Source organism: Fusarium pseudograminearum, chromosome 1 (genome assembly GCF_000303195.2).
Source record: "Fusarium pseudograminearum CS3096 chromosome 1, whole genome shotgun sequence".
Taxonomy (NCBI): domain Eukaryota; kingdom Fungi; phylum Ascomycota; class Sordariomycetes; order Hypocreales; family Nectriaceae; genus Fusarium; species Fusarium pseudograminearum.
In genome coordinates this window covers 6,351,367-6,379,213 of record NC_031951.1, presented here as the reverse complement: position 1 = coordinate 6,379,213, position 27,847 = coordinate 6,351,367, and the positions used below count along the sequence as shown (strand labels likewise).

At 50.2% G+C, this 27,847-nt stretch overlaps 1 protein-coding gene across 1 annotated transcript; it reads left to right on the top strand.

The window, feature by feature from the left end:
• Positions 1-559: 559 nt before the first annotated feature.
• FPSE_09183 (uncharacterized protein) lies at positions 560-27,477 on the top strand (the record flags this gene model as incomplete). The annotated part of the gene is made up of 5 exons (XM_009262300.1): positions 560-3,262; positions 3,312-9,411; positions 9,463-17,072; positions 17,125-26,130; positions 26,218-27,477. The coding sequence occupies 5 exons, from the start codon at positions 560-562 to the stop codon at positions 27,475-27,477; spliced, it is 26,679 nt and encodes an 8,892-aa protein (XP_009260575.1).
• Positions 27,478-27,847: the final 370 nt, after the last annotated feature.

Sequence of the window (27,847 nt, the reverse complement as noted above, 5' to 3'; positions counted from 1 at the left end):
ACAGAGTACACCATGTATCTTCAAACTGATATCCGTATATCCAACTTTTATGGCTGGGATGTGCTATTCTGTACAGCCCCATTTGGGATGCCGGGGTAGGTGACAATGCTATGAGGGGTATCATCAAGAATCCTCATGCGTTGTGTTATTGACGTGTAACGCGTAGGGCAGGCTGATCCGATTGAGCGGACAGGGTGCATGATACCCTGAAGGATGCGCGCATGCACTGCAAGTGCTTCTCTCGTGTTAGTCTCGCCATCAAAGGAACAGACAAATTGCGATCTCAGTGTTATACAGAGATATCTGTTGCTTACGTGGGTATACTTCCGAATCTCGCTCATTCAGCCAAGTTCAACACAACTGCCTACGCCGTGATACCGACTTTGCGACACCTTGGATGATTAGCTATTAGTCTTTGAGGTTGGAAGTCTCACCAACGTCTTTCTGTTTGATTCGAGACATTGCTGCTTGTGGACATCAAGCTATCATTATTTTTTACCTTATTTCCTTCTCAACAATAATAAAATCAACAATATCAACATAACCGCACTCATCAATCATGGAGAACCCCAATAACGGCCAGGCACATTTTGAGCCGTCCAAGCTTGTGCTTGGTAGGGTTGCAGCTGACCTATTCGACACTGATGTCGATTCACTCGATTGGGGCAAGTCCTTTATCATGTTAGGTGGTGATTCCATTCTAGCAATCGACTTCATCGTCAGATGTCGTGATGCAGGCATTTTGGTCGACATGAGAGATCTCTTGACGGCTGGTACCTTGGCTCAACTTGCTGAAAGCATAGCCCAGCAAAACACTGGAGCAGGCAACGGAGTAAATGGTCACGCAAATGGAAACGGAATGAACGGGAATGGACTTCATAACGAAGCTACCATTCGAAATGGTTCAGATGACTTGACTACGAGCGCGGCTGCGGCTGGTCGTCGATTGCGCTTCGCTACCATGGAGATACCCGAAAACACGGATGCCTCTATCATCTCGACCGCGATGGAGCGCATCGTTGATCGACACTCAGCCCTACGTTCAAATTGGTCTATTTCATCAACTGGTAAATGGATTATTACAACAGCCTCTGGGTCAGGTCTCAAGTCGCGCCAATTCTTTTACGGAGAGTTCGCAGAGGCGACGGAAGTGACAGATGCATTTGAATGGCTGAGGAAGGCTCTGCTTTCTGATGAGCTCTTTCCATCAGGATGTTTGGTAATTCCTAGTGATGCGCCGGGGTGCAGTCACACTATTGTTCTTGCTGCAGATGCAAACGTTGTCGACGCCCTTTCTATGGGGCTTGTACTGCGAGAATTGCGCGAGACTATCAACGGGACCCAGCTCGAGCTCAGCTCCGACTTCCAATTTAGCGATTGGATTGCTCGTGGATGTCAGGGATTGGAAGCGCAGGTTGAGAGAGCCAATACAACAAAGTCCAACTCCATTACCGATACTGGCGCTCTCAAACTCAATGGAAATACTCGTGACAATATTGATTTTCAGCTATCTCGATTGGCAACGGAAAGACTCTTCGCAGCGCAGACACATGCTGCCTTGAGAACTAGCCCCGTCGACATTGTGAACGCTGCTGTTTCGCAATCTCTTGGGCCACGCTATCGAGACACGGAGAATGTCCTTACAATAATATCTGCCTACAGTATCCGGGAGGAGAAAGATATCCCCTTAGACTCGATAGGATGCTATGAGGTGGAGACGGAATTGGCTGCGACAGCTCCAGTGCCGGGCGAGACTTTGGTGCATCTGGTTCGCCAAATGCGTGATGCTCGTGCTGGATTTTCTGCAGATTCCAGGTCTTCTACTGCGATCTACGTTGACTGTACGCGTCTGTGTCATTTCGAAGAAGGAGATTATTCTCCATGGCTCTCGGATCCCACTCCTGACCACTCTCCCTACGTATCTCTGGCAATGATAGCCGGACAAGTACATGTTTCATTGCACTTCGGCATTGCTAGGCCTGACGACAAACTCATTGCTGATAGACTCAGATCATGTCTCGATGAGATAGTGGATGAGCTTGCAAAAGCTCCACGGATGGGAACCCTCCACGACTTTCCTCTCGTTCGTTGGTCATACTCCGCGCTGGATGGACTGGCGAGGGACTTGCAGACACATGGCTTAGACTTTGGCGACATTGAATCAATTGGACCGTCTACTTCGGTGCAAGAAAGTTTCTTTGTTAGCCAAGCTATTAATCCAGGTTCCTACGTTAGCCATGCCACCCTCAGGTTGCTGCCAACCTCTGCCAATGTTCCGCGCCGGGTCGAAACAGAGAAGGTTGTGAGGGCATGGAGCGATATTGTTGAGAGACATGCGATGCTGAGAACTGCATTCGCAGAGAGTAATGACCGGCCTGGTAAGTTTGATCAACTCGTTTTCAAGCCTACGGCTTTGCCACCACGCGTGATTGTCATCTCCTCCTCAGCCGAAACCAGCATTGTTTCCCCCTTCACCGCGGGGAGGTTTGAAAGTCCGCTGCGGCTTTGCATCTACGAGATTAACGCTGAAGAGCTTCGACTCGAACTGGAAATCTCTCACGCTCTAGTGGATGGTCACTCTGCTAAGATTTTGTTACACGACATCCGCGCCAGTTATCTGCAATCTGCCTACTTCTCGCAAAGCGCGCCGCTTCCATACACGGTTTTTGCATCCCGTCAGCAGGCCACCTTGAGCGAGGGAGAAGCGTCCGCGGGAATTACGTATTGGACGTCTTACCTGAATGAAGCTAGTGAATCCCATTTGCCTCTCATCACTACCAATCCGCAGCTGAAAGATCTGGAAACAACTCGTTGCTCTGTGTCGGTACCTGATGGAAAGCTGCGTGCAGTCTGTGGTGAACTCTCGATCACTCCAGCAAACCTGTTCCATGTCGCATGGGCGCTAGCCCTTCGACGCATTATTCTCTCTGACAGAATTACCTTTTCATATATTGTCTCTGGACGTAACAGTGATGCAGATGGCGTCGAGGCGACAGTTGGGCCTTTCGTCAATACTTTGCCATTCGCTCTCGCACTGAACCCAGAGAACAGCATTGCTGATGTACTTGGGTCTGCAAAGCAAGATTGGCAGAATGGCTTGCAATTTCAGAACATACCGATTGCCGATCTAGCCGCAGCAAAAACGCGATCATTGAAGAGACTTGGAAACACATTGCTCTCCATTGAGCGCGAGGGATCAAACACGCATCCATTTACAGAAGGAACCTATATGAGCTTGGACGCAAGGACAAGCGCAGCAGACGTAAGAAATTTCGAGTTGTCAATTGACCACCACGCTAACATGACAACAGTTTGATCTTATTGCCAACATCAGATTCAATGAACAACGAATCAATTTGAGTGTCGAATACTGGGCTTCTAGGATAGCCGGGCCAGTTGCGAAGGCCCAGATGGCGGCATTCGAAGACGCAGTGTCATTTTTGTTAGAAGGAGTGGACTTGTCGGTCCGCGACTTTCCAAGTCATAGCCCACAAGACCGAGCTGCGTTTATCAGGTGGAACTCGACCAAACCTGCACGTCTTGAAAGCTGCGTTCACGAATTGGTTGTGGAAAAGATGGCTGAACAGCCGGAAGCACTGGCAGTGAGCTCGTGGGACGGTGAGTTAACTTATGGCGAGTTGGAACGCGCGAGTCGTCGACTGGCCTATCACTTGGTCGAGAAAGGCGTGGGCCCTGAGGTAATGGTTGGCATGTGCATGGAGAAGTCAAAGCTGGGCGTTGTCGCTATGGTAGCGACTCTTCTTGCAGGTGGTGGCTTGGTGCCTCTTGGAGTGTCCCATCCCCTGGCACGCATTGAAGGTATCGTCAAGGACGCGGCTTCGCCACTCATACTCGTTGATCGTGTTCATGAGGAGAGATTAGCTGAGCTGGGCTCCTATACAGAGTTAGTTGCCGTTGACTCTTTCTTCGACAACGCGTCTTCGACCGCCATACCGTCTTCCGGTCCCTTCACCTCCGTAGGGCCGGATAACGTGGCTTGGATGATATTCACTTCGGGTAGTACAGGAAAGCCCAAGGGTGTTGTCCTCGAGCACGGCTCCCTTGCTACCAGTATTCTCTACCATGGCCGCAGGCTTGATATCCAACCTCATGATCGTCTTCTTCAGTTCGCAGCCTTCACTTTCGACGCTGCCATACAAGAAATTATAACGGCTCTTGCTTTTGGCGCAACGACCTGTATTCCTTCCGAAAGTGATCGTATGGACCGGTTGTCAAACTATCTCGCTGAGTCCAAGGTCACTATCGCAACCTTAACATCAACAGTGGCTGCATTAGTTCGGCCGCAGGAGACTCCGACAGTGCGGACGATAATACTGATGGGCGAAGCGGTGCAAGCCAAGGTCGTTGATCAATGGATAGATTATGCTACCGTCATCAACGCTTACGGGCCATCGGAGTGTTGTATTCACTCAACCTGCAGACCAGTCACGGATAGTTCTGCATCTTTGAATATCGGGACCGCTATTGCTGGTGCGACTTGGGTTGTCAACCCGACCAACATCAACCAACTTGTGCCGTTGGGAGGTCAAGGAGAGCTTCTTCTCGAAGGTCCTCTACTTGCAAGAGGTTATCTCAATGATTCTGTGAAGACGGCCCAGGCCTTCGTGACCGACCCTGCTTTTGTTCGGGAACTTGAACTTGGCAGTAATCAGCATAGGATGTACCGGACGGGAGACCTGGTGCAGCAAAACACGGATGGAACATTGACATATCTGGGCCGCATTGACTCACAAATCAAGATCCGTGGTCAGCGCGTGGAGATTGGAGAGATTGAGTACCACATAGGAAAGCAAGGAGGCGTCCACGATGCAGTCGTTCTCTATATGCGACAAGGTCCCCTTGCTGACCGTCTGGTTGCTGCCGTCAACTTGGGCGAGTCCTCATCAGTCGATCGCCCTCAGACCTCGACCGTTCAAGTTGTTTCGGAGGATCATATGGCAAATGCAAGACTCCGCCTGCGTGAAGTGCAACACGGCTTGTCGCGGCAGGTAATGCACTACATGGTGCCCAGTATATGGCTCCCTTTATCAGCGATGCCAATGAATCAGTCAGGTAAAACAGACCGACGCGCCTTGACTGATTGGATAAAATCATTATCATCTGATGATATCGCAGCTCTGAGTAACGGTGGCGATGCCGATGATGTGGACGACATATCGGCGACAGCTGTTGAACGAGAGCTACGACAAATTTGGAGCGAAGTCTTGGCTGTTCCGTTGGGCAGCGTAACATATTCAAGCAGTTTCTTTAGTCTCGGCGGTGACTCGATTACAGCGATGCAAGTAGTCTCGGCTAGCCGATCGCGTGGGATTCTCATAACCGTACGCAAAGTTCTCGACTGTCAGACAATCCCCGAACTGGCAGCCGAAGTGCAGGCGACCCAGAATTCAGATTACGCAGCTGTACCAGAAGGTGCAATTGCGCTGTCGCCCATCCAACAGATGTACTTTGAGAGTATAGCGGCTGATGGACTTCGTGCTGACAATGAGCATTGCTTCAACCAAGGAGTCTTGCTTCATGTTACACGCCAAATCACTTTGGCAGAGTTGACCCGAGCTTTGGACATGGCTGTTGCCAAACATGCTATGCTTCGAGCCCGATTTCAATACAGTCAAGAACAGGGCTGGCAGCAGCGGATAGAGAGGGAGGTAACCGGTTCCTATCGTTTATGTGCGCATACAGCCGGCGACACAGAAATGTCGGGGATTGTTGCCCAGTCCCAGTCGACTCTTGACATAGAGAATGGCCCCGTGTTTGCAGCCGATCTTATCGAAAGAGAGGATAGGCAAGTCCTTCACTTGGTCGCCCACCATCTTGTTATCGACCTTGTGTCCTGGCGTATTCTGTTGCGAGACCTGGAGGAGGTGATCGTCAATCAAAAACTACCGAATCCAAGCAGTTTGTCATTCCCAACATGGTTAGGAAGACAAAAAGAATCCCTGAGCAAGGTCTCGAATGTGCTTGATACATTGCCGATGATTGTGCCAAAGACGAATTGGACCTATTGGGGGCTTACTCCCGGCCAGGAGACTTTCGGTAGCCGTTCTAGTACTCAGGCAAGGTGCGATATCGAAACCACCTCGTTACTTACCGGTGGCGCGAATTCTCCCCTCAAAACCGAGCCGGTTGAAATACTGTTAGCTGGTCTACTTCTGTCTTTTCAACAAGTCTTTGCCGATCGGCCTGTGCCAACAGTCTTTACTGAAGGGCATGGCCGTGAGGCTCCAGATGATGGGACAGACTTGTCAGAGACCATAGGCTGGTTCACGACAATGAGCCCGATCTATGTTTCATTCACTGAAGCTAGCAGTAACGGCGCGATTGACGTTCTCAGGCAGGTCAAGGACCAGCGTCGTCGCATTCCTGGCCGCGGAGTTCCTTATTTCGGTAGTCGCTTCTTGACTGCTCAAGGCAAGGAGCAATTCGCAGGACATGGCCCGGCAGAGATCATGTTCAACTACACAGGACGTTTCCAACAACTCGAAAGGGATGATGCCTTGTTTCATTTCGACCGAGACAACAATTCAAGCACCATGGCGCGAGCCGGTGATTTAGTGAAGCTTTTTGCCGCGCTTGATGTTGCCATCACGATAGAAGCAGGCAAATTATGCATCACTGTTCATTACAGCAATCAATCGCGATGTCAAGAAGGTATCCGAAGATGGGTTGAAGTATATGGCCAAACCGTCAAGAGCTTAGTCAATGCGCTGAATACAGTGGAACCAATGGCAACAGCAACGGATTTTCCACTTGCGCGTCTTTCTGACAGTGACATGGAAACCATTGAAGGGCAGTACCTGCCTATGATAGGTCTCACTTCTTCTGCCGAGATTGAAGATATACTGCCCTGCTCGCCAATCCAGCAGGGTATTCTGTTGACCCAACTGCAGTCGCCGTCAACCTATTGTATTTACCAGACATGTCGCATCGTACCATCTGGTGATGCGCCTGTCAGCGCGGACCGGCTCATTGCAGCTTGGAGAGAGGTTGTGTCTCGGCATTCTATCCTTCGGACCGTGCTCTTGGAACCACTGCAGGGCCAGGAAAACTTCATCCAGGTCGTGTTGAGACACCCTGAAATTGGAATCATCAAGAAAGACGGTATTACAGATGGAGTAACTGCTGCTGAGTGGCTTGCTTCACGACCGTCCTTGGACGTCTCAATTCTTGGCCGCCCTCCTCACCTTCTCACCGTGCTGACAACAGTGTCTGGAGAAGTCTATTGCCGATTTGACATCAGCCATGCTCTGGTCGACGCCTCCTCGGTTACATTAATTATGCGGGATCTCATGGACGCATATGACGAAGAAAAGTCGCAGTCGGCTGTCAGTGGCTCTAAATACAGCACCTATGTTGCCTTCCTTCAAGGAAGAGACTCACAGGATGATCTCCAGTACTGGACATCACTGTTGCAAGATGCTGAGCCGTGTCTTTTACCCCCGAATGACCCAACCCATGATGCTGGAGATCAACCAACAATCAAGAAGGTATCCACCCGGATTGATGACATTGGCAAACTTCACCAATTCCGAGATAAGTATGGTGTTTCTGTAGCCAGCATATTTCAATTGTCATGGGCCTTGGTCCTCGCAATGCAAACTTGTTCCCGAAATGTCAGCTTTGGTAACCTGTCTAGTGGCCGCGACGTACCAATCTCAGGCGTACAAGAGCTGGTAGGACCAATGATCAACATGCTTGTTTGCCATCTAGACCTGAACTGGGGTGAGGGGGTCTCTGAGGCAGCTCGAAAGCTTCAGAGTCAATCCACCGAGGCATTCGAACATCAGAGGACATCTTTGGCAGCAATTCAGCACGGGCTTGGTCTCTCAAGAAACCAACCACTCTTCAACAGCACCTTGTCATACAAACGACAAGCGTCGACAAGCTCCGGGAGAGCATCGTCCATCACACTCGAAGGCCTGACCTGGGAGGACCCGACGGAATACGATGTCCACATCAATATTGAAGCATCTTCAACCAGCATTGATATTAACATGCAATATTCCACAGCAGCATTCTCTGAGACGACAACAAAGAAACTTGTTGACAGTCTAGTACATGCTGTATTTGCTGTATGTGGTGGTGGAGACAGAGCTCTTGGCCAGCTGAGACTGCTGTTGCCCGCTGAAGAGGCGAAGTTGTGTGAGTGGAATTCTGTCATCCCGCCACGCGTCGAACGTTGTGTCCACGAACTTGTGCTTGACAGGATGGTCAGTCAGCCAGAGGCATTGGCCGTCAGTGCATGGGATGGTGATCTTACATATGCCGAGCTGAACCACAGTAGCTATCAGTTGGCCCACCACCTTGTTGCTGAGCGAGGCATAGGCCCTGAAGTGATGGTCGGTCTGTGTATGGATAAATCGAAATGGGCAATAGTGGCCATGATCGCTGTGCTACGCGCTGGCGGTACTCTGGTACCCCTCGGCGTCCAAGAGCCTTTCTCCCGAATCGAAATGATCACAGGAGAAACGGGCACACCTCTTGTCTTGGTTGACCGCCACCACGAGCAACGGGTGGCGGGGCTAGACACACAACTGTTCACAGTTGACTATTTCTTTGATGCCGTCTCTCCTATTTCGATGCTGCCACCCTTCGCTGAGCTATCTGCCACCCGGCCTGACCATGCAGCTTGGGTCATTTTCACATCTGGCTCGACCGGCAGGCCCAAGGGTGTTGTACTTGAGCATGGATCTGTGGCAACAAGCATACTTGCTCACGGTCCTGCAATCGGTATACAGATCCAAGACAGAGTGTCGCAATTTGCAGCCTATACCTTTGACGTGTCTATCGCAGAGATCATGACGACGCTTACCTTTGGCGCATGCGTTTGTGTACCCTCTGAAGACGATCGCACAAATCGTCTCACTCAATTCCTATCAGAATCAGAGGTGTCTATCGCTACGTTGACGTCGACTGTAGCGGCACTCGTTCAACCGGACAAAACGCCAAAGATCCGGACGTTAGTCTTGACAGGCGAAGCTGTTCAGCCTAAGGTTGTTGATCAATGGATGCATCGCGCTACAGTCATTAATGCGTACGGCCCTGCTGAAAGCTCTATTTGGACCACGGGTAAGGTAATCGAGAACGCTCTGGATGCTACTAACATAGGAACACCACTTGCCGGGGCCTTCTGGGTTGTGAACCCGGATAGTGTTGGACAATTGGTTCACATCGGCGAACTCCTCATCGAATCGCCTTTACTAGCCCGCGGGTACTTGAACGACCCAGTGAAGACCGCGGCATCATTTATCACAAACCTAGAGCTCTTGAAGAATCTTGGCCTCGGCATTGGCTCTAGGCGCATGTACCGTACTGGCGATCTCGTCCGGCAGAACCAAGATGGGACAATCACTTACCTCGGTCGTCGAGATACCCAGGTTAAGATTCGCGGTCAACGCGTCGAGATCGGGGAGATAGAGTATCACTTACGTCAGCAAACAGGGATGCAAGACGCAGTTGTTCTATACATGAACCAGGGTGCTCTAGCTGGGAGGCTCATTGCCTTTATCGTCTCGTCTGATACGTTGGCTGCCAGTCATGATCAGAGCAAGCCGCAATCCAGTGCCAGCATCCAGCGCGTCCATGAAGAGCAAAATGAAACCGCTGATATCTGGTTGAAAGATGTACAACAAAATCTCTCGCAGCTGGTAATGCATTATATGATGCCGAGTGTCTGGATTCGCCTATTAGCTATCCCTATCAACGCATCAGGCAAGACTGATCGTCTTGGACTGTTTCGGTGGGTTGAGTCTTTGTCTGCAGAGGACACTGCAGCGTTGACTGACGCGGGAGCGATTGAAGGGGAGGATATTGATGAATCATCTGCCACACCGATTGAGCGAGAATTGCGACAGATATGGAGTGAGGTTCTCGACGTACCGATCTCTCGTGTGACATACTCAACCAACTTCTTCAGCCTTGGAGGTGACTCGATTACGGCTATGCAGGTGGTGTCCGCTTGTCGGGCTCGCGGCATCCTCGTGACAGTCCGGAAGGTCCTAGACTGCCAAACAATTCCTGAGTTAGCAGCCAACTCCCAAACGGGCCGAGAGGATGCCGCCCATCTGGCAAGAATTCCGGAGGGCGTCTTCGGACTATCACCCATACAGCAGATGTTCTTTGACGAAATTGCAGGAGATGGTCTTCGTGCCGATATGGACTACCGCTTCAATCAGGCGGTTTCATTGTATACCACACAACGGATCGAGAAAACAGACTTGATCTGGGCTATAAATGCTCTCGTCTCTAAGCACGCCATGCTTCGAGCCCGTTTCCGCTACACTCAGGACAATGCTTGGCAGCAGTGGATAGAGAAGGATATCACTGGGAGCTACCGCTTCCAGGATCATACGGTGGCGGATGTCGAGTTAATGCAGAATCTCATCGAGAAGTCACAGGCCACTCTCGATCTGGAGCATGGCCCTGTCTTTGCAATCGACTTCATTGAAAGACAAGACAGGCAGGGCAGACAGGTCTTGCACCTAGTTGCTCATCATCTTGTTATTGATCTGGTTTCATGGCGCATTTTAATACGAGATCTGGAAGAACTCTTGGTCCATCACAAGCTCCCCAACCCAACGAGTCTCTCCTTCCCAGTGTGGCTTGAGCGTCAACAAGACTCTTTGAATAGGCTTGTGACCGAGACAGAAGAGGGAGCAGATAAATCACTGGAAGAAACTTTGCCAGTAGTAGTTCCAAATGCGAACTGGGGCTACTGGGGTCTTGTCCCCGGCAACGACATCTACGCCAGCCTCTCTACCATTGAGGTCCAGTGTGGCTCTGCTACCACCTCGCTATTGTCAGGCAATGCCAACAATGCCCTTAAGACCGAACCTGTTGACATCCTGCTTGCTGCCCTGATTAGTTCGTTCCAAGATGTCTTTGCAGATCGTTCTATGCCTGCAGTTTTTACTGAAGGCCACGGTCGTGAAACCGAGGAGGAGGAAATTGACCTTTCTGACACAGTCAGTTGGTTTACCACGATGGTTCCAGTCCACGTCCCACAAGGAGCTGCCAAAAACGCTATAGAAGTACTCAGAAAGGTAAAGGACCAGCGCCGTCGTCTTCCTGGAAAGGGCCTGCCCTACTTTAGTAGCCGGTACCTGACAAGTCACGGACGGGAGAAGTTCGCAAGTCACGGTCCGGCCGAGATTATCTTCAACTACCTGGGACGTTTTCAACAACTTGAACGAGATGACGCGCTTTTCCATATCGAGGAGGATGACACGAGCGCGTCCTCGCAGTTTGGACCTCTGGTCAAGCTCTTTTCTGTACTCGACGTTTCTGCTGGAGTTGAGGCAGGACAACTATCGATCAAGGTCCGCTTCAGCCGGGAATCACTACACCAGTCCGCCATTAAGCAATGGGTGAAATTGTATGGAGACACGGTCAAGACGCTAGTTGAGGAACTCACAATGGTACCTCTTACACTCACAGCGACTGACTTTCCGCTTGCCCGACTATCCGACAGTGACTGGGAACTGATCGAAGGACAATATTTGAAGACAGAGATGGGGCTCTCATCTACCAAGGAAGTGGAAGATATCCTCCCGTGTTCAGCGATACAGCAAGGTATCCTACTTACACAACTTCAATCCCCTTCGACCTACTGTATCCATCAAACTTGCCGCATCCTGCCAACCGACCATACGCGCCCCGTCAGCATACAGCGTCTCGTTGTAGCTTGGCACCAAGTTGTAGCGCGACACTCAATTCTCAGGTCCGTTCTGGTAGAACCGTTACCTGCTCAGGAAAGTTTTCTCCAGATCGTCCTACGGGAACCACAGATTGACGTCCAGATTACGGATGGAGAGGATATCAGGGATGAGGAAGCGGTCGAGTGGCTCGCTTCGCAATCAACGCTTGACATTACGAAATTGAGCCGCCCTCCTCATCGCTTGATAATCCTGAAGACGAACACAGACAATGTTTACTGTCGTTTCGATGTCAGCCACGCTCTAGTAGACGCTTCTTCAGTGGCACTGATTTTGCGTGATCTCATTGCCGGATATGAGGGTGAACTGGGATCCAGTGGCGGCTCCAACTACAGTGACTATGTGGCCTTCCTTGAGAACAGACAGCAACACAACGATCTCCAATATTGGAAGTCGTTGCTTGCTGATGCCGAGCCCTGCCTCTTACCCCTACAGCAACCAGTACATGAAGCTAGCCAGGCGCATCTTGGCCATGTCATTGATCAGCTTGATGACATAACGATGGTGCACCAATTCCGTGATAGACACAATGTCTCTATTGCTAGTATCTGTCAACTTTCTTGGGCTTTAGTACTGGCAAACTGGACGGGATCACGTAACATCAGCTTCGGCAACCTCTCGAGTGGTCGCGACGTTCCTATTCCTGGCGTCCAAGAACTTGTTGGGCCGATGATTAATATGCTAGTGTGTAACTTGTTCTTAGACTGGGATGCATCGACAACAATTGGCGGCTTGGCTCGTAAGCTACAAAGCCAATCTACTGAATCTTTCGAGCACCAGAGAGCATCTCTAGCATCCATCCAACACGAACTAGGCTTTTCAAAAGACCAGCCGCTATTTAACAGCACGGTTTCTTACAGACGCCAAGTCTCACCCTCGTCTGATTCTAAGCCAGCAGCAATCAGACTGGAAGCCGTCATCTCTGTGGATCCAACAGAGTATGATGTACATGTCAACATCGATGCCTCTTCAACAAGTCTCGAGTTCAATCTTCAATACTCGACTGCAGTTCTCTCCAAAGCAGCGGCCACAAGGCTCGCTGAGAGTCTAGTGCAAGCTGTCCGTATTGTGGCCCAGAACGTTGATCGACCACTGCGGGAGCTTACAAGTAGTCTACTGCCCGTTGGAGATAAATTGCAGCTACAAGAATGGAACTCGGCTGTGGCCCTACCTGTCCAACGATGTGTGCACGAATTGGTCTCAGATCGGATTTACACTCTACCTGAAGCATTGGCTATTAGCTCTTGGGATGGAGATATGACATATGATCAATTAGGTGATACCAGCCGCAGACTGGCGTCCTATCTGGTTGAGCAAGGAGTAGGTCCTAAGACAATGGTCGGCTTATGTTTGGACAAGTCAAAATGGGCAATTGTCGGTATGCTTGCAGTACTGTTCGCTGGCGGTGCCGTTGTTCCTCTTGGCGTTCAACACCCGGTCAGCCGGATCAGAAGCATCGTCGAGGACACGAATGCCCCAATCATTCTTGTCGATGACATCCACGAGAAGAGACTAGCAACCATGACAGCTCATACGCAGCTGCTTTCCGTTGAATCCTTTTTCCGAGCATCTCAACCAGTGTCTCTGCAATCTGGAAAGTCGACTGTACGATTTGAAGATCCAGCTTGGATCATTTACACTTCCGGAAGCTCAGGAGTTCCCAAGGGCGTCGTCCTCCAACATGACGCCCTCGCAACAAGTATACTTGCCCATGGGCCAGTCATTGGCGTCAAGCCATTCGACCGGCTATCACAATTTGCAGCTTACACTTTTGATGTTTCTATTGCAGAGATCATGACTGCGCTATCTTTCGGCGCTTGTGTCTGCGTCCCTTCAGAGCAGGACCGTATGGAACGACTTCCATCTTTCTTGAAGGATGCGAATATTACCATAGCAACCTTAACATCGACAGTGGCAGCACTCATTCAGGAGGACATTCCTACAATACGCACGATGGTCCTGACTGGTGAAGCTGTTCAATCAAAGGTGGTCGATCGGTGGGTACAACAGGCAACTGTTATAAACGCCTACGGTCCCTCTGAAAGCTCTATCTGGGCATCTTGCAACATAGTGAAAAGTGGTACAGATGCCCTGAACATTGGCAAACCCCTCGCCGGTGCATTCTGGGTTGCCAACCCGGACAATGTCGGGCAGTTGGTGGTTCGTGGAGCACCAGGAGAATTGCTCATCGAAGGCCCCTTGCTGGCAAGGGAGTATTTGAATGATCCTGAAAAGACCTCGACAGCCTTTGTGTCAGATCCTAAGTTTATGCAAGAGCTCGGACTAATCCCAGGTCGGCGTTTATATCGCACTGGTGACTTGGTACAACAGAACGAAGATGCTACACTTACTTATTTGGGCCGCATTGACAGCCAGATCAAGATTCGAGGCCAGAGAGTAGAGGTCGCTGAGATTGAGAGTCAAATTGTCCGATTACTTCCAGGAGCGCGTGAGGCTGTCGTCGACTTGGTACGCCCAGAAGGTGAAGTTCACGACGGACCACTTATTCTGGTAGCTGTCATTGAGCATTCTGATGCTAGCCCTTCCCTCGATGGCGAAGTGTTCAGCCTTGATGGCATTACGCAAATTCCAGACAACGCACTCCAGGCGCTTGGAAAGCTAGACAACGACCTCGGTAGCGTCCTGCCTCCTTACATGGTACCTGCAGCATTCCTGCTAGTGTCTAAGCTTCCGATAAACGCTTCTGGCAAACTTGATCGTCGTGTCGTTCGGCAAAAACTGCAGTCAACATCCCGCGACACGATCGTCAGGTTCTCGGGCTCCAGAGATTCGATCAAAGCGGCACCCACTACTGATTTGGAACGGAAACTACAGATACTTTATTCCACTGCATTGAGACTTGTTCCAGAAGCTGTGGGCCTTGATGACTCTTTCTTCAAACTCGGCGGAGACTCGGTCGCAGCCATGAAGCTGACCGCTGTCGCTCGTGCTCAGAACGTTTCCGTCTCGGTAGCCGATATCTTCCGCTGGCCCCGTCTGGCAGATCTGTCAAGAGTTGTGGAAGAGAAGTGCAGTCGTGACATTGGACCACTGGACAAAGATCCAGCCCCTTTCAGCCTGTGGCCAGAACTGACAGAGACTCGGACTGAAATTCAGACCGACGACCACAACGACAAGACAAGACAAGCAAGACTTTTAGAAAATATAGCTACTCGATGTAATACATCAGCTGATCAAATTGAGGATGTTTATCCATGCAGCCCAATGCAAGCCGGCCTGATGGCGATTACCGCACAACGCCCCGAGGCCTACGTTATCCAACGGGTGTTCAAGCTACATGATGACCTGTCCACTCAGCAGCTCAAAGATGCATGGACACGTCTGACTGGCAAGCTCTCTGTCTTGCGTACTCGAATCATACCTTCGGCTTCGGCACAGGCCGACGCACTGCAGGTTGTGATACAAGAAGCCCCAGTATGGCAAGATTGCAGATCACTAGAGGTCTACTTGGCTACGGACCGGGCCACTCCCATTACATATGGTCGAGCGCTTAGTCGCACCGCGGTTGTTGACGATCCTGCTGGTCGTTATTTTATATGGACGGTACATCACAGTATATACGATGGTTGGAGTGTTGCAAGGACGATGGAAATGCTCACACAGCTGTTGAGTGGACAGTCGACGTTCTCCCCAGCACCGGTTTCCCGTTTCATCAACTATTTGGTCCAACAAGACAAGGACCAAATCGCAAATTTCTGGAACGGACATTTCGAAGGTGCAAACTGGGTTCGCTATCCAGCCATAGCATCACCACAATACCGGGCCAAGCCGCGCGATACACTGCAGAGTCAAATGCACGTCAACTTGGAAACAGGCGGCCCTGCAACAATGTCCACACTTCTACGGGCTGCTTGGGCCTTGTTGGTTGCTACAAATACAGGTGCCAACGATGCAGCTATCAATGTTGTCCTCTCGGGCCGCATGGCACCTATAGATGCAGTGATGGATGTTATCAGTCCACTTGTCACTACTGTTCCATTTTACGTATCTGCCTCCAAACAGCAGTCTGTGCGTGTCTTCCTCGAGACAATTCACCGCCGCGCTACAGAAATGATCCCGTACGAACACACCGGTCTACAGAATATCAGGGCACTCGTCCCTGGTCTAGGATCAGAGTTTGATCCGGGCCATACATTTGTTGTCCAGCCTGCCGGAGAGAGTGAGTCCGCAGACTTACCTATGTTCAAAATGGACGTCGAACGCGACGCTACTTCATTCGACGCATTCGACGCCTACGCATTGACGGTTGAATGCACGGTAGGCGGACAGAACCCAGGCGATGTGACGATCGAAGTACGTTACGATCGTGCTGTTCTTGCAGTTGACACAGTGCAACACCTGATTGTCCAGTTGGCGCATATAGTTCAGCAGTTGGCGCAAAACGCAGCGACGGACAAGCCACTTTCAGAGCTTCAATTACTCACAGATGAGGATTGTGACCAGCTCCGTGAGTGGAACTCCGTTGTGCCGCCACGTCTCGAGCGCTGTCTTCACGACTTGATACTTGAGACGATGACTAGCTATCCCACGGCTCCAGCTATTTCTTCATGGGATGGTGAAATGACATACAGCGAGCTGAACGACGCCAGCCAATACTTAGCCTACCATCTTGTTGATCAAGGAATAGGCCCAGAAGTGATGGTCGGCCTCTGTATGGATAAGTCCAGATGGGCCGTGGTGGCTATACTTGCTATTCTTCGCGCAGGCGGCGTCGTCGTTCCGCTGGGAATCCAACAACCCCTTTTACGAATTGAAGGAATCATACAGGATACATCCTGTCCACTTATTTTGGTTGACCGAAGTCAAGAACATCGGCTAGCTTCACTGTCTGACCGCGCATCTCTCTTCTCCGTCAGCTCTTTCTTTGATGCGGTCCCAACTCCATTAGCAAAGAGCCATAACTTGTCCACTAAAGCACTTCCATCTGTGAAACCAGATCACAGTGCTTATGTCATATTCACATCAGGTTCAACTGGCGTTCCTAAGGGCATCATCCTTGAGCACGGTGCCCTTGCAACAAGCATCATCGCCCATGGAACCGAGTTTGGCATGGACATTAAGAATTGTGACCGAGTATTGCAGTTCGCAGCGTATACCTTCGATGTTGCCATTCAAGATATTATCGCAACGTTGTCTTTTGGCGCGTGCCTCTGTATACCGTCTGAACATGATCGAATGAACCGGCTGGTGCCGTATATCTCCGAAGCGAAGGTCACTTTCGCTATCTTGACGCCGACTGTAGCTGCATTGATCCAACCACAAGATGTCCCTTCAATCCGAACATTGATCTTAGGAGGCGAGGCTCTCCCAGCAAAGGTTAGTGATCTAATTTCTCGATTTTCAATGCATCTTCTAATCTCCGCCATAGGTTGTCGATCAATGGATAGGTCACGCCAACATCATCAATGGCTACGGCCCTTCAGAATGCTCTATCCATTCTACATGCCACAAGGTACAGCATAGTTCAGAAGCCTCGATCATAGGACGGGGAATTACCGCCAAAACCTGGGTTATTGATTCTTCCAATTCTGACCAACTCGTTCCGATTGGGGCTATCGGGGAGTTGATTATCGAAGGACCATTACTAGCTAGGGGCTATCTCAACGACCCCTTGATGACGGCAAATTCTTTTATAACAGATCCCGCATTTGTTCAACAGCTCGGCTTCAGTCCGAATCGCCGCATGTACCGCACAGGCGACTTGGTGCAACAAAACATGGACGGCTCACTGGTTTACCTGGGTCGCAGAGATACGCAAGTCAAGATCCGTGGTCAACGCGTGGAGGTTGGTGAGATCGAAAGCCACATCTTGGATCTGTTACCGAACGCACGCGAGGCCATCGTTGATGTAATACAGGCAGCAGCTGAGGACCAGGACGTGTCACCGATGCTAGTGGCGGTCATTGAGACTGATGTTTCCGACACTGAAGTTCTTGCTTCTGACACACAAATGGAGCTTTATAGTCCGTCGCAGATCACCCAGAAGATGCGCGAAGGACTGGACGGACTTGATACCGATCTTGGCTTGGTTTTACCAGCTTATATGGTCCCTACTGTATATCTACTCGCATCGAAGCTTCCTCTTAACGCATCTGGAAAACTCGACCGACGCGCAGTCAGGGATCAACTTATGTTGCTTCCTCGTCATGTGTTGAGCAGCTTCTCTGGCCTGGCCAACAGCAAACAGATGCCGACTACTCCTATGGAGCAAAAGCTGCAGACTCTGTACACGTCAGTACTTGCGCTGAAGCCCGAGGCAGTTGGCATCAGTGACTCGTTCTTCCGACTTGGCGGAGACTCAGTTGCAGCTATGAAGTTGACGGCTGCGGCTCATGCCCAGGGTATCCCCCTTACTGTTGCTGATATATTCCAATGGCCTCGACTTGCGGATCTAGCAGAAGCCATGGAAGAGAAGGGTGGTTACGGATCTAGCTCTGCAGGCCAAAAAGATCCGGAGCCGTTCAGTCTTTGGCCAGAGCTTCAGACAGGTGCTACGGAAAAGTCGCGACTTTTGGCAGATGTTGCAGTACAATGCGGCGTGTCAATTGATAAGATCGAAGATGTATATCCTTGCAGTCCATTACAAGCTGGCTTAATGACCATCACGGCCCAGCGTCCTGAAGCTTACGTTGTTCAACGCGTCTTCAAGCTGCAAGGAGGTATCTCTACACAGACGTTGAAGGCCGCTTGGACACAACTCATCACAGATCTTCCCATCTTGCGAACTCGTATCATCCCATCTGTGCAAGCAACGGCGTTGCAAGTTGTTTTACGGGAAACGCCTATTTGGCAAGCCGGGATTTCGCTAGAGGATTATCTCACTGCCGATCGAGCTATTCCTATGATATACGGTGGTGCTCTAAGCCGTACAGCAATTCTTGAGGATGGAAGCCATCGTCACTTCATATGGACAGTCCATCATAGCATCTACGATGGCTGGAGCATGGCTAAGACTATGGAGATGCTTGAAGGGCTATTGAGCGGCAGCACACTCTCGCATCCAGTGTCAGTTCCTGTCTCCCGCTTTATTGGTTACCTGACCCAGAAAGACAAGGACCAGACCGCAATGTTCTGGCAGAAGCACCTTGAGGGAGCGAACTGGACCCGTTACCCCGAGTTGCCATCTCAACAACACATCATTAATCCTCGAGTTACATCGCACAGGCGTCTTCGAATCCCCAAGATAGCTGGATCGACAACATTCATTGTGCTGCGTGCTGCTTGGGCACTCCTGGTTGCCTCCAAGACAGGTGCTGATGAAGCAGTCATTAACGTCGTGCTCTCAGGCCGTGCGGCCCCCGTGAAGAACCTCCTACATCTCGTGGCGCCTACAATTACCACTGTTCCTTTCCACGTTTCTACCTCAACAAGCCAATCAATACGAGATTTCCTTGCCAACATACAGGGTCAAGCCACCGATATGATTCCGCATGAGCATACCGGTCTCCAGAATATTAGGCGTATGGTTTCTAGTCTGGGACCTGATTTTGACCCCGGTCATATCTTTGTAGTCCAACCGGCTGCAGAGATGGAGTCGACAGTTACGAATTCCCACCTGCAAATCGAGCGCGAAGCTAGTTCTATGGATGCCTTCCACGCTCAAGCACTAACAATTGAGTGTACTGTGGGACACGACACAAGAGATGTTGAAGTCGAATTGCGCTTTGACGACGCAGTCATTGCCGCCGATGATGTAGAGCAGTTACTTGATCAGTTCAACCATCTCGTTCAACAACTCGCGGAAAATGCAGACAAGAAGCTGCCACTTGATCGCCTTCAACTTCTTTCTCCAGGTCAAATGGCCCAGATATGCAGATGGAATTCTTCTATTCCATCGCGAGTCGACCGTTGTATCCACGAGTTAGTGATGGATCAAATGACTACTCGACCAGCGGCTACAGCCGTTACTGCCTGTGATGGTGACTTAACTTACAGACAGTTAGATGATCTTAGTTTCCAACTAGCCCTCCACTTGATTGAAACAGGCATCGGCCCAGAAGTCATTGTTGGCGTGTGCATGAGCAAGTCGAAGTGGGCAGTAGTGGCAATGCTGGCGGTACTAAGAGCAGGTGGTGTTGTCGTTCCTCTTGGAACACGCCAGCCGCTTGGACGTATTGAAACTATCATCACTGATACAGCCGCGCCCCTTATACTGGCCGACCGTCCTCAGGAGCAACAGCTGAAAGGTCTTCAGGCACCTACGCAGCTTCTCGTCGTCGAGTCCTTCTTTGAAAAAACAGCAAAACCAGCGCAAAACACTGGGCTCCAAGTGTTCGCAAGATCTGATAACGCGGCTTGGATTATCTACACATCAGGCTCAACTGGGACGCCGAAGGGAGTTGTTCTTGAACATGGTGCTCTAGCAACAAGCATCCTTGGTCACGGAAAGGCGTATGGCTTACAGTCTGACGACCGCATACTTCAGTTCGCGGCCTACACCTTCGATGCCGCTATCCAAGAGATAATGACCACGCTTGCATTCGGAGCTTGCATTTGTATCCCATCTGAACAGGATCGTGTCGAGCGGCTCACATCATACGTCGCGGAGAATCGAATTACTATGGCAACTTTGACGTCAACAGTAGCTGCGCTCGTCCGACCTCGGGAGACCCCAACAGTAAGAACAATAATACTGGTTGGTGAAGCTGTTCAGGCAAACGTTGTGGACCAGTGGTTACAACAGGCCAAGGTTATCAATGGGTATGGACCATCTGAATGCTCAATCGCCTCAACATGCAGGGAGATCCAGAATAGTTCGTCAGCCTTGAACATTGGAACTGCCATTGCGGGTGGTCTCTGGGTTGTGAAGCCTTCCAGTACGGAACTCGCTGCTTTTGGCAGTCCGGGTGAATTGCTTATCGACGGGCCTCTGCTGGCACGCGGATACTTGAATGACCCTACCAAAACGGCAGCCTCCTTTATTACGGATACTGTTTTCCTCAAAGATTTGGGTCTTTCGGGTCGTCGCCTCTATCGTACCGGCGATCTAGTACAGCAGAACCGGGACGGCTCTCTTACCTACCTTGGCCGCATCGATACACAGATTAAAATCCGTGGCCAGCGTGTAGAAATTGGAGAGATTGAGAGCCAAATCGAGAAGCATCCCACTGTTCGAGATGCAGTTGTCCTTTATCCACGCCAAGGACCTCTCGCAAATCGTCTTGTCGCGACTGTTGTACTGGGTGAAACCTCTACAGATTCTCAAAGCACGGCCATCCAACAAATCTCTCAAGAGTACCAGGGCTATGCCAACACGCAGTTTCATGAGCTCCAGCGTATCCTATCGGAGAATCTCGTCTACTACATGATACCGAGCGTTTGGGTCCCATTGGCAGCTGTGCCGGTGAATACGTCAGGGAAGACCGATCGGCTTGCCATCTCGCGATGGGTCCAGTCCTTGACAGAGGACGAGGTTTCAACCCTCACATCAGAGGAGACTGAGTATATTGATGAGGAGTTAACAACAACGATCGAGAGGCAGCTACGGCAGATCTGGAGTGAAGTACTTGACGTTCCACTCCACAAAATTACATACACAACGACCAAGTTCTTCAGTCTTGGTGGAGACTCCATCACTGCAATGCAGGTAGTTTCTGCTTGTCGAGCTCGAGGCATTCTAGTCACTGTGCGTAAGGCTCTAGACTACCAGACCATCCGAGAGCTCGCAACCCAGACACAAACGACTGAGAATTCAAGTTCGATAACAAAGATACCGGAAGGCAACTTTCAACTTTCGCCGATCCAACAAATGTATTTCGCGGATATTGCGGCCGACGGAATCCGTGCTGACGGAGAATATCGTTTCAATCAAGGAGTGACACTCCATGTTACACGTCAGATAGACTGGGAAGACCTTGCCCAGGCCCTCGATGCGATTGTATCAAAGCATGCCATGCTTAGAGCTCGTTTCAGTCACAGTCAGAATGGCTGGCACCAATGGGTGGAGAAGCATGTTCCTGCTTCTTACCGTCTTTGCAAACACACAGCCAGTGACTCACGGTCTATGCAAGATATTATCGAACATTCACAGGTCTCGTTAGATCTCGAGCATGGCCCAGTTTTTGCAGCCGACTTGATTCATCGTCCGGACATGCAAAAGGAAGATGGGCAAGATGGGCAGGTTCTGCATTTTGTTGCCCATCACCTTGTCATTGATCTCATGTCTTGGCGTATTCTGCTACAGGATCTGGAAACCCTTTTGGTGTACGACCAGCCATTGAAAATGGATATCTTGTCCTTCCCTACCTGGTTGGAACGCCAGCGCCAGTCGCTGAGCAAGTCCTTGGACAACAATATTGACCCCTTGCCAGTAACTATACCCAAGGCCGATTGGGAGTACTGGGGACTGGTTCCTCGCCAGGAAAGATCTGTTGATCTTGTCAACATTCAGACAAAGTGCGATTCTGCCACAACTTCGATCCTTCTCTCCGACGCTGCCAATTCCGCCCTCAAAACAGAGCCAGTGGAGATCCTCCTAGCGGCGTTCTATCACTCTTTCAGGGAGCACTTTAGTGACCGGCCTGTACCACCTATCTTTACTGAAGGACATGGTCGAGAGGCTATGGACGGCGAGACGAACTTGACTGAAACTGTCGGTTGGTTTACAACGCTCTCCCCAATTTACATCCCGCCAAGTGAGAACAACAACAAAGCCATCGATGTCCTTCGACAATTGAAAGACCAGCGCCGACGTATCCCTAGTCGCGGAATGCCCTACTTTGCCAGTCGATTCCTCACTCCCGAGGGTCGAGAAAGATATGCCGATCACGGTCCAGCTGAAATTGTCTTCAACTATCTTGGAAGATTTCAACAACTTGAGCGAGAAGATGCTCTATTCCGCATCGACAATGGTGATGATGCGATCAGCGTGGCCCCTGTTGGGAATCTCGTAAACATTTCTGCTGTGCTCGACATTTCCGCCACTGTGCATGAAGGGGAACTCTGTATAAACATTCGCTTCAGTCCGAAGACAAAGCATCAGAAGACCTTGCAGCGATGGGCTCAATCGTATAGCTGTGCTATTGAGAGCCTTGTTGGGGAGTTGGCCACAGTCACACCAGGAGCAACAGCAACTGATTTCCCACTTGCACGCCTCTCCGATAACGATATGTCCCTGATTGAGAACCAATATCTTACCACCATGGGCGTCTCGTCCAGCCAGGTTCAGGACATTCTTCCATGTTCGCCAATTCAACAGGGTATCCTCCTTACGCAAATGCAACTACCTCGAGCTTATCTCATCTACCAAACGTGTCGGATCACATCATCAAACCACAACCGTCCAGTCGCTGCAGATCGACTTATCAAAGCATGGAAGCAGGTCGTTGCTCGCCATTCTGTGTTAAGGACTATATTGATGGAGCCACTTCCCAATCAGGAGAAGTTCGTTCAAATTGTTCTCGCCGATCCTGAAATCGATGTTGTCTGTGTAGACGACGTCTTAGACGAGGATGCCACCCAGTGGTTTGAAGCACAGTCTCAACTTGATCCATCAGACCGACGTCGCCCTCCCCATCGTCTCACAACGTTGGCCACAACTTCGGGCGAGATTTACTGCCGCTTTGACATCAATCACGCGCTCGTGGATGCCTCATCAATGACACTTATTATCCGCGACCTCATCGACGCCTACGGGAATGGATTCACAACTGGTGGATCCAACTACAGTTCCTACATCCAGTTTCTCCAGGGCAAGCATCAACAGGATGACCTTCAATATTGGAAGTCAGCACTCCATAATGCCGAGCCATGTCTTCTATCGCCGCAAGATCCAACGCAAAGTGATGCACATGGCAAAATTCTCTCCGTCTCCAAACGAATCGAAGATCTTACCATGCTGAACATCTTCAGGGATACGCATGGCGTGTCTATTGCAAGCGTCTGTCAGCTAGCTTGGGCTGTGGTACTAGCCAACTGGACGAATTCGCAGAACATCAGCTTCGGCAACCTCTCGAGCGGCCGTGATGCACCAATCCCAGACGTCCAAGAACTTGTTGGGCCGATGATAAATATGCTAGTATGTCACTTGCAGGTGGATTGGAACGCAAACGTGTCAGATGTTGCTCGCAAGCTACAAAGCCAGTCTGCCGAGGCCTTTGAGCACCAGGGAGTATCACTTGCCGCTATTCAGCACGAACTTGGTCTCTCAAGAGGCCAACCATTATTCAACAGTATTCTCTCTTACAAGAGACAAGTTCCAACCAGTTCCAGTACTGCTGAGATCATTTTTGAGGGCTTGGATTCGGAGGATCCAACAGAGTACGACATCAACATCCATGTTGTTGCGTCACCTACCGATCTTGAGTTCGACATCCTGTACTCAAATACATTGCTATCTGAGTCAGCAGCCTCTAGACTTGCAGATTGCCTGATACAAGCTGTTCGTGCTATATCCGAAAACGCAAGTCGTCAACTTGGACAGCTGAATCTGCTGCCTGCCGGTGATGCGAATCAAATTTGCAAATGGAACTCAGATATGGCAGAACCTCGTGAGGCCTGTCTCCACGACCTTGTGATACAACAAATGGCAGCACATCCGACAGCTCAAGCAGTCTACGCCCACGATGGTGAGTTGACTTACGGAGATCTAGATAAGTTCAGCCGTCAGCTGGCTTGCTATTTGGTCAACCAAGGTGTAGGACCTGAGGTGATGATTGGTTTATGTATGGACAAATCGAAGTGGTCAGTTGTTGCTATTCTAGGCATACTTCGGGCCGGCGGAGCGGTCCTTCCGCTGGGTGTGTCGAATCCCCTGGCTCGTGTTGAGGCCATTCTCAAAGACACGGCCGCTCCTTTAGCTATCGTCGATGAAGCACAAGAGTGTCGACTAGGGGCACTTGAAGCAGACATAAAACTCATCAACATCAACTCGTTCGTCAACGCGGTTCCATCAGCAGTGGAAGGGTTGCCAGTCAGCGAGCCTTGCACATCGGTACAACCTAACAACATTGCCTGGTGTCAGTTTACAAGTGGATCGACTGGAACACCGAAGGGCGTTATCCTTGAACACGGAGCCCTCGCGACAAGCATCTACTCCCACAGTCAGAGATTTGGTTTGCGGCCTGGCGAGCGTTTGTTGCAGTTTGCCGCGTTCACTTTTGACGCTACCATTTACGATATCATGGCACCCCTTTCCTTTGGTGGTTGCACCTGTATCCCTTCCGAAAATGATCGCATGAACCGACTTGGACCTTTCATCTCAGAAGCAAATGTCAGTTTTGCCTTCATGACGCCTGCTGTGGTTTCTTTGCTGCAGCCCAAGGATGTCCCATCTATCAAGACCCTCATTGTAGGTGGTGAGATCTTTACATCAAAGACAATTGATCAATGGATACAACATGCCGACGTCAAGGAGGCGTATGGACCTACGGAGTGTTCTATCTTCTCGACATGCAATGACCTCCTGGACAGCTCACAGGTTCGGAATATCGGAATGGCAGTCGCTGCCAGAACATGGGTCATCAATCCATTCAGCAACGGACAATTGGTCCCAATTTCTACACCAGGTGAACTCCTTATCGAAGGTCCGTTACTGTCTAGGGGTTACTTGAATGATCCTGAAAAGACGGCCGGTTCATTTTTGGTGGATCCTGCCTTCGTCAAAGAGCTAGGTCTCAGTCCAGGTCGGCGATTCTATCGTACTGGTGATCTTGTGCAACAGAATTCAGACGGTACATTACAATATCTCGACCGTATTGGCACTCAGGTCAAGATCAATGGCCAGCGGTTAGAAATTGGTGAAATCGAGAGTCAGATTCTACTCTTGCTACCAAACGCAAAATACGCCTACGTCTGCAAACAAGGGTCTTCTCTCATTGGCGTCATCGAAGCTACCTCGTCGAGCCGTGCTGCTGTTGTCGGTTCGCATTCCATCATCACGCCTAACATGGAGCAACAGAAGAGTTTCGAGTACATTGAAGCCTCTCTTCGGGAGAGACTGCCCAGTTACATGATACCATCCACTTTCTTGGTCATCAATTCATTCCCGCTCACTGACAGCGGGAAGCTTGACCGTCGACGAGTCGTTAACTTGCTGGACGCCATACCATCAGACAAGTGGCTTGAATACACGGCCAGGTCCCAGATATACTACGCGCCTGTTGGTAGGAACGAAGAAATATTGAGCGAACTATGGGCAGCCTGCATTAATCTTGAGAAGAAATCTGTCTCACGCATGGACAATTTCTTCGAGCTTGGAGGCGACTCTATCACAGCCATGTCCCTGGTTCAACGCCTTGCTAAGCTCGGGTTGAGAATCCACGTTTCCGAAATTTTCAAGGACCCTGTGCTGTGTGCAATGGCAGCACGGGTCACTGCCGACATTGACGAGAATGGGGAATATGAACGCTTCTCGCTTGTTTCATCAGAAGAGCGAGTAAGAGTTATTGAATCCGTGCTTGCCGATGGTTGTATCGAAGTGGGATCAGACGTGACTGACATCTTGCCAACAACCGCCTTCCAGGCCCAGATAGTCAAAGAAAACATGTCACCCGCACGCAGGCAATTAAATCACTTTGCTTTCGACGCGACCGGACCTTGTGACACGTCTCATTTGACGTCAGCAATCATTCAGCTTGTCACCAAGATTGAGTCACTTCGCACTGGATTTGCCCAAACACACAAGCAGAAGTTGTTACAAGTTGTTTACGCCAAGTGGGAACCAGCAGTACGTGTGTTCAAGACCGACAAAAGTCCTGGTGCCTTTTATGAAGAGACTCTAGAGCGAGACATGTTCATTGAACCAAATCTTGCGCGACCAATGTTTGATGTCGCCATCATCATTACCAGAACTACTCAGCAGGTTCGCATTGTATTCCGTATGTCACATGCGCTGTATGATGGCGCCACTCTGCATCAAGTATGGGCAGCCTTGGAAGCAATCATGGCAGGGCAGACCATAGGCAATTTTGCTCCTGTTGGCCCGTATTTCCAGAGTCTTCGAGCCCAAACCACAAACGAAACTGAAGAGTATTGGGGCGAACTTGTCCAAGGAGCCGCCATTTCATCAGTCAGTGCAGGTGCGGAGCCTCGGGTATCACGACTCGGTATCTTTTCTAGCAAACCGATCATGTTACCAAGAAGCAGACAATTTGACTTCACTCTTGCCGTGGCTGTCAAAGCCGCTTGGGCCATAGTGCTGAGCCACCACGTCACGAGCAACGATGTTGTCTTCGCAGATGTCCTGACAGGACGAACTGTCGTACATCCATCCGTCGCAGATGTTGTCGCATGTTGCGCAAGAGCTGTGCCGTGCCGGGTTACTTGTGAACCGGAGTGGACCGCAAAGACACTGCTCGAACAAATCAAACAGCAACAGGTCGACAGCATGGCACATGAAGGTCTCGAGCTCCAGCAAATTGCTCAACGATTCATGGGCTGGTCGGAGGAAGTGGAATCGGATGCACCAGACATGAGAGTCAGCATGGTGAACCACACAAAGGCGCAGAAACAGACTATGTCACTGGGCTCTACAGTTTACGAGCGAGTGACTGTGGATCTGAGCAATTCTTACGCATCTGTTGACTTTGCCATCGAGTCTGTCGAACAGGAGGATGGTTCTCTGTCGTTGGGCATGGCATATGCTTCGGATCGCATTTCTGAGCAGTTGGCAAGAACATTATCTAACGGATTCCAAGCAGTTTTGTTGGAAATTATTGAGGATTCAGGATGTAACGTCAGCCACCTGGATGACATACTGAGAGATTTGGTCGTGAAACAATAGGAGTACAGCCGTGGGGCTGCTACAGGACAGCAGAGAGAAATAGACCTGGGAGGTGATAGTCGGGGAGATGGGTAAGGTGAATATTATCTAGGAGCGTCAAGCTCAAATTTATTGAATGCATATGTTTATGTTTATCCGTTTTGCTTTTATACTCCTGGTGACACAAGTTTGCTGCAACATTGTCATTTGATAATCGTTACCATCTCCTTCGTAGACTTGCTCGTATGGAAAAGCCAGGGCCAGAAGTTTAAGTTTAGTCGTGTATCTCAGGATCAACACCTTCAATTCCAGATACTCTTGAAAATTCAAGCATATTTGACTTGTCATAGCGGCTCTGACACTAAGTACCTACCTAGGTACCTACCCACAT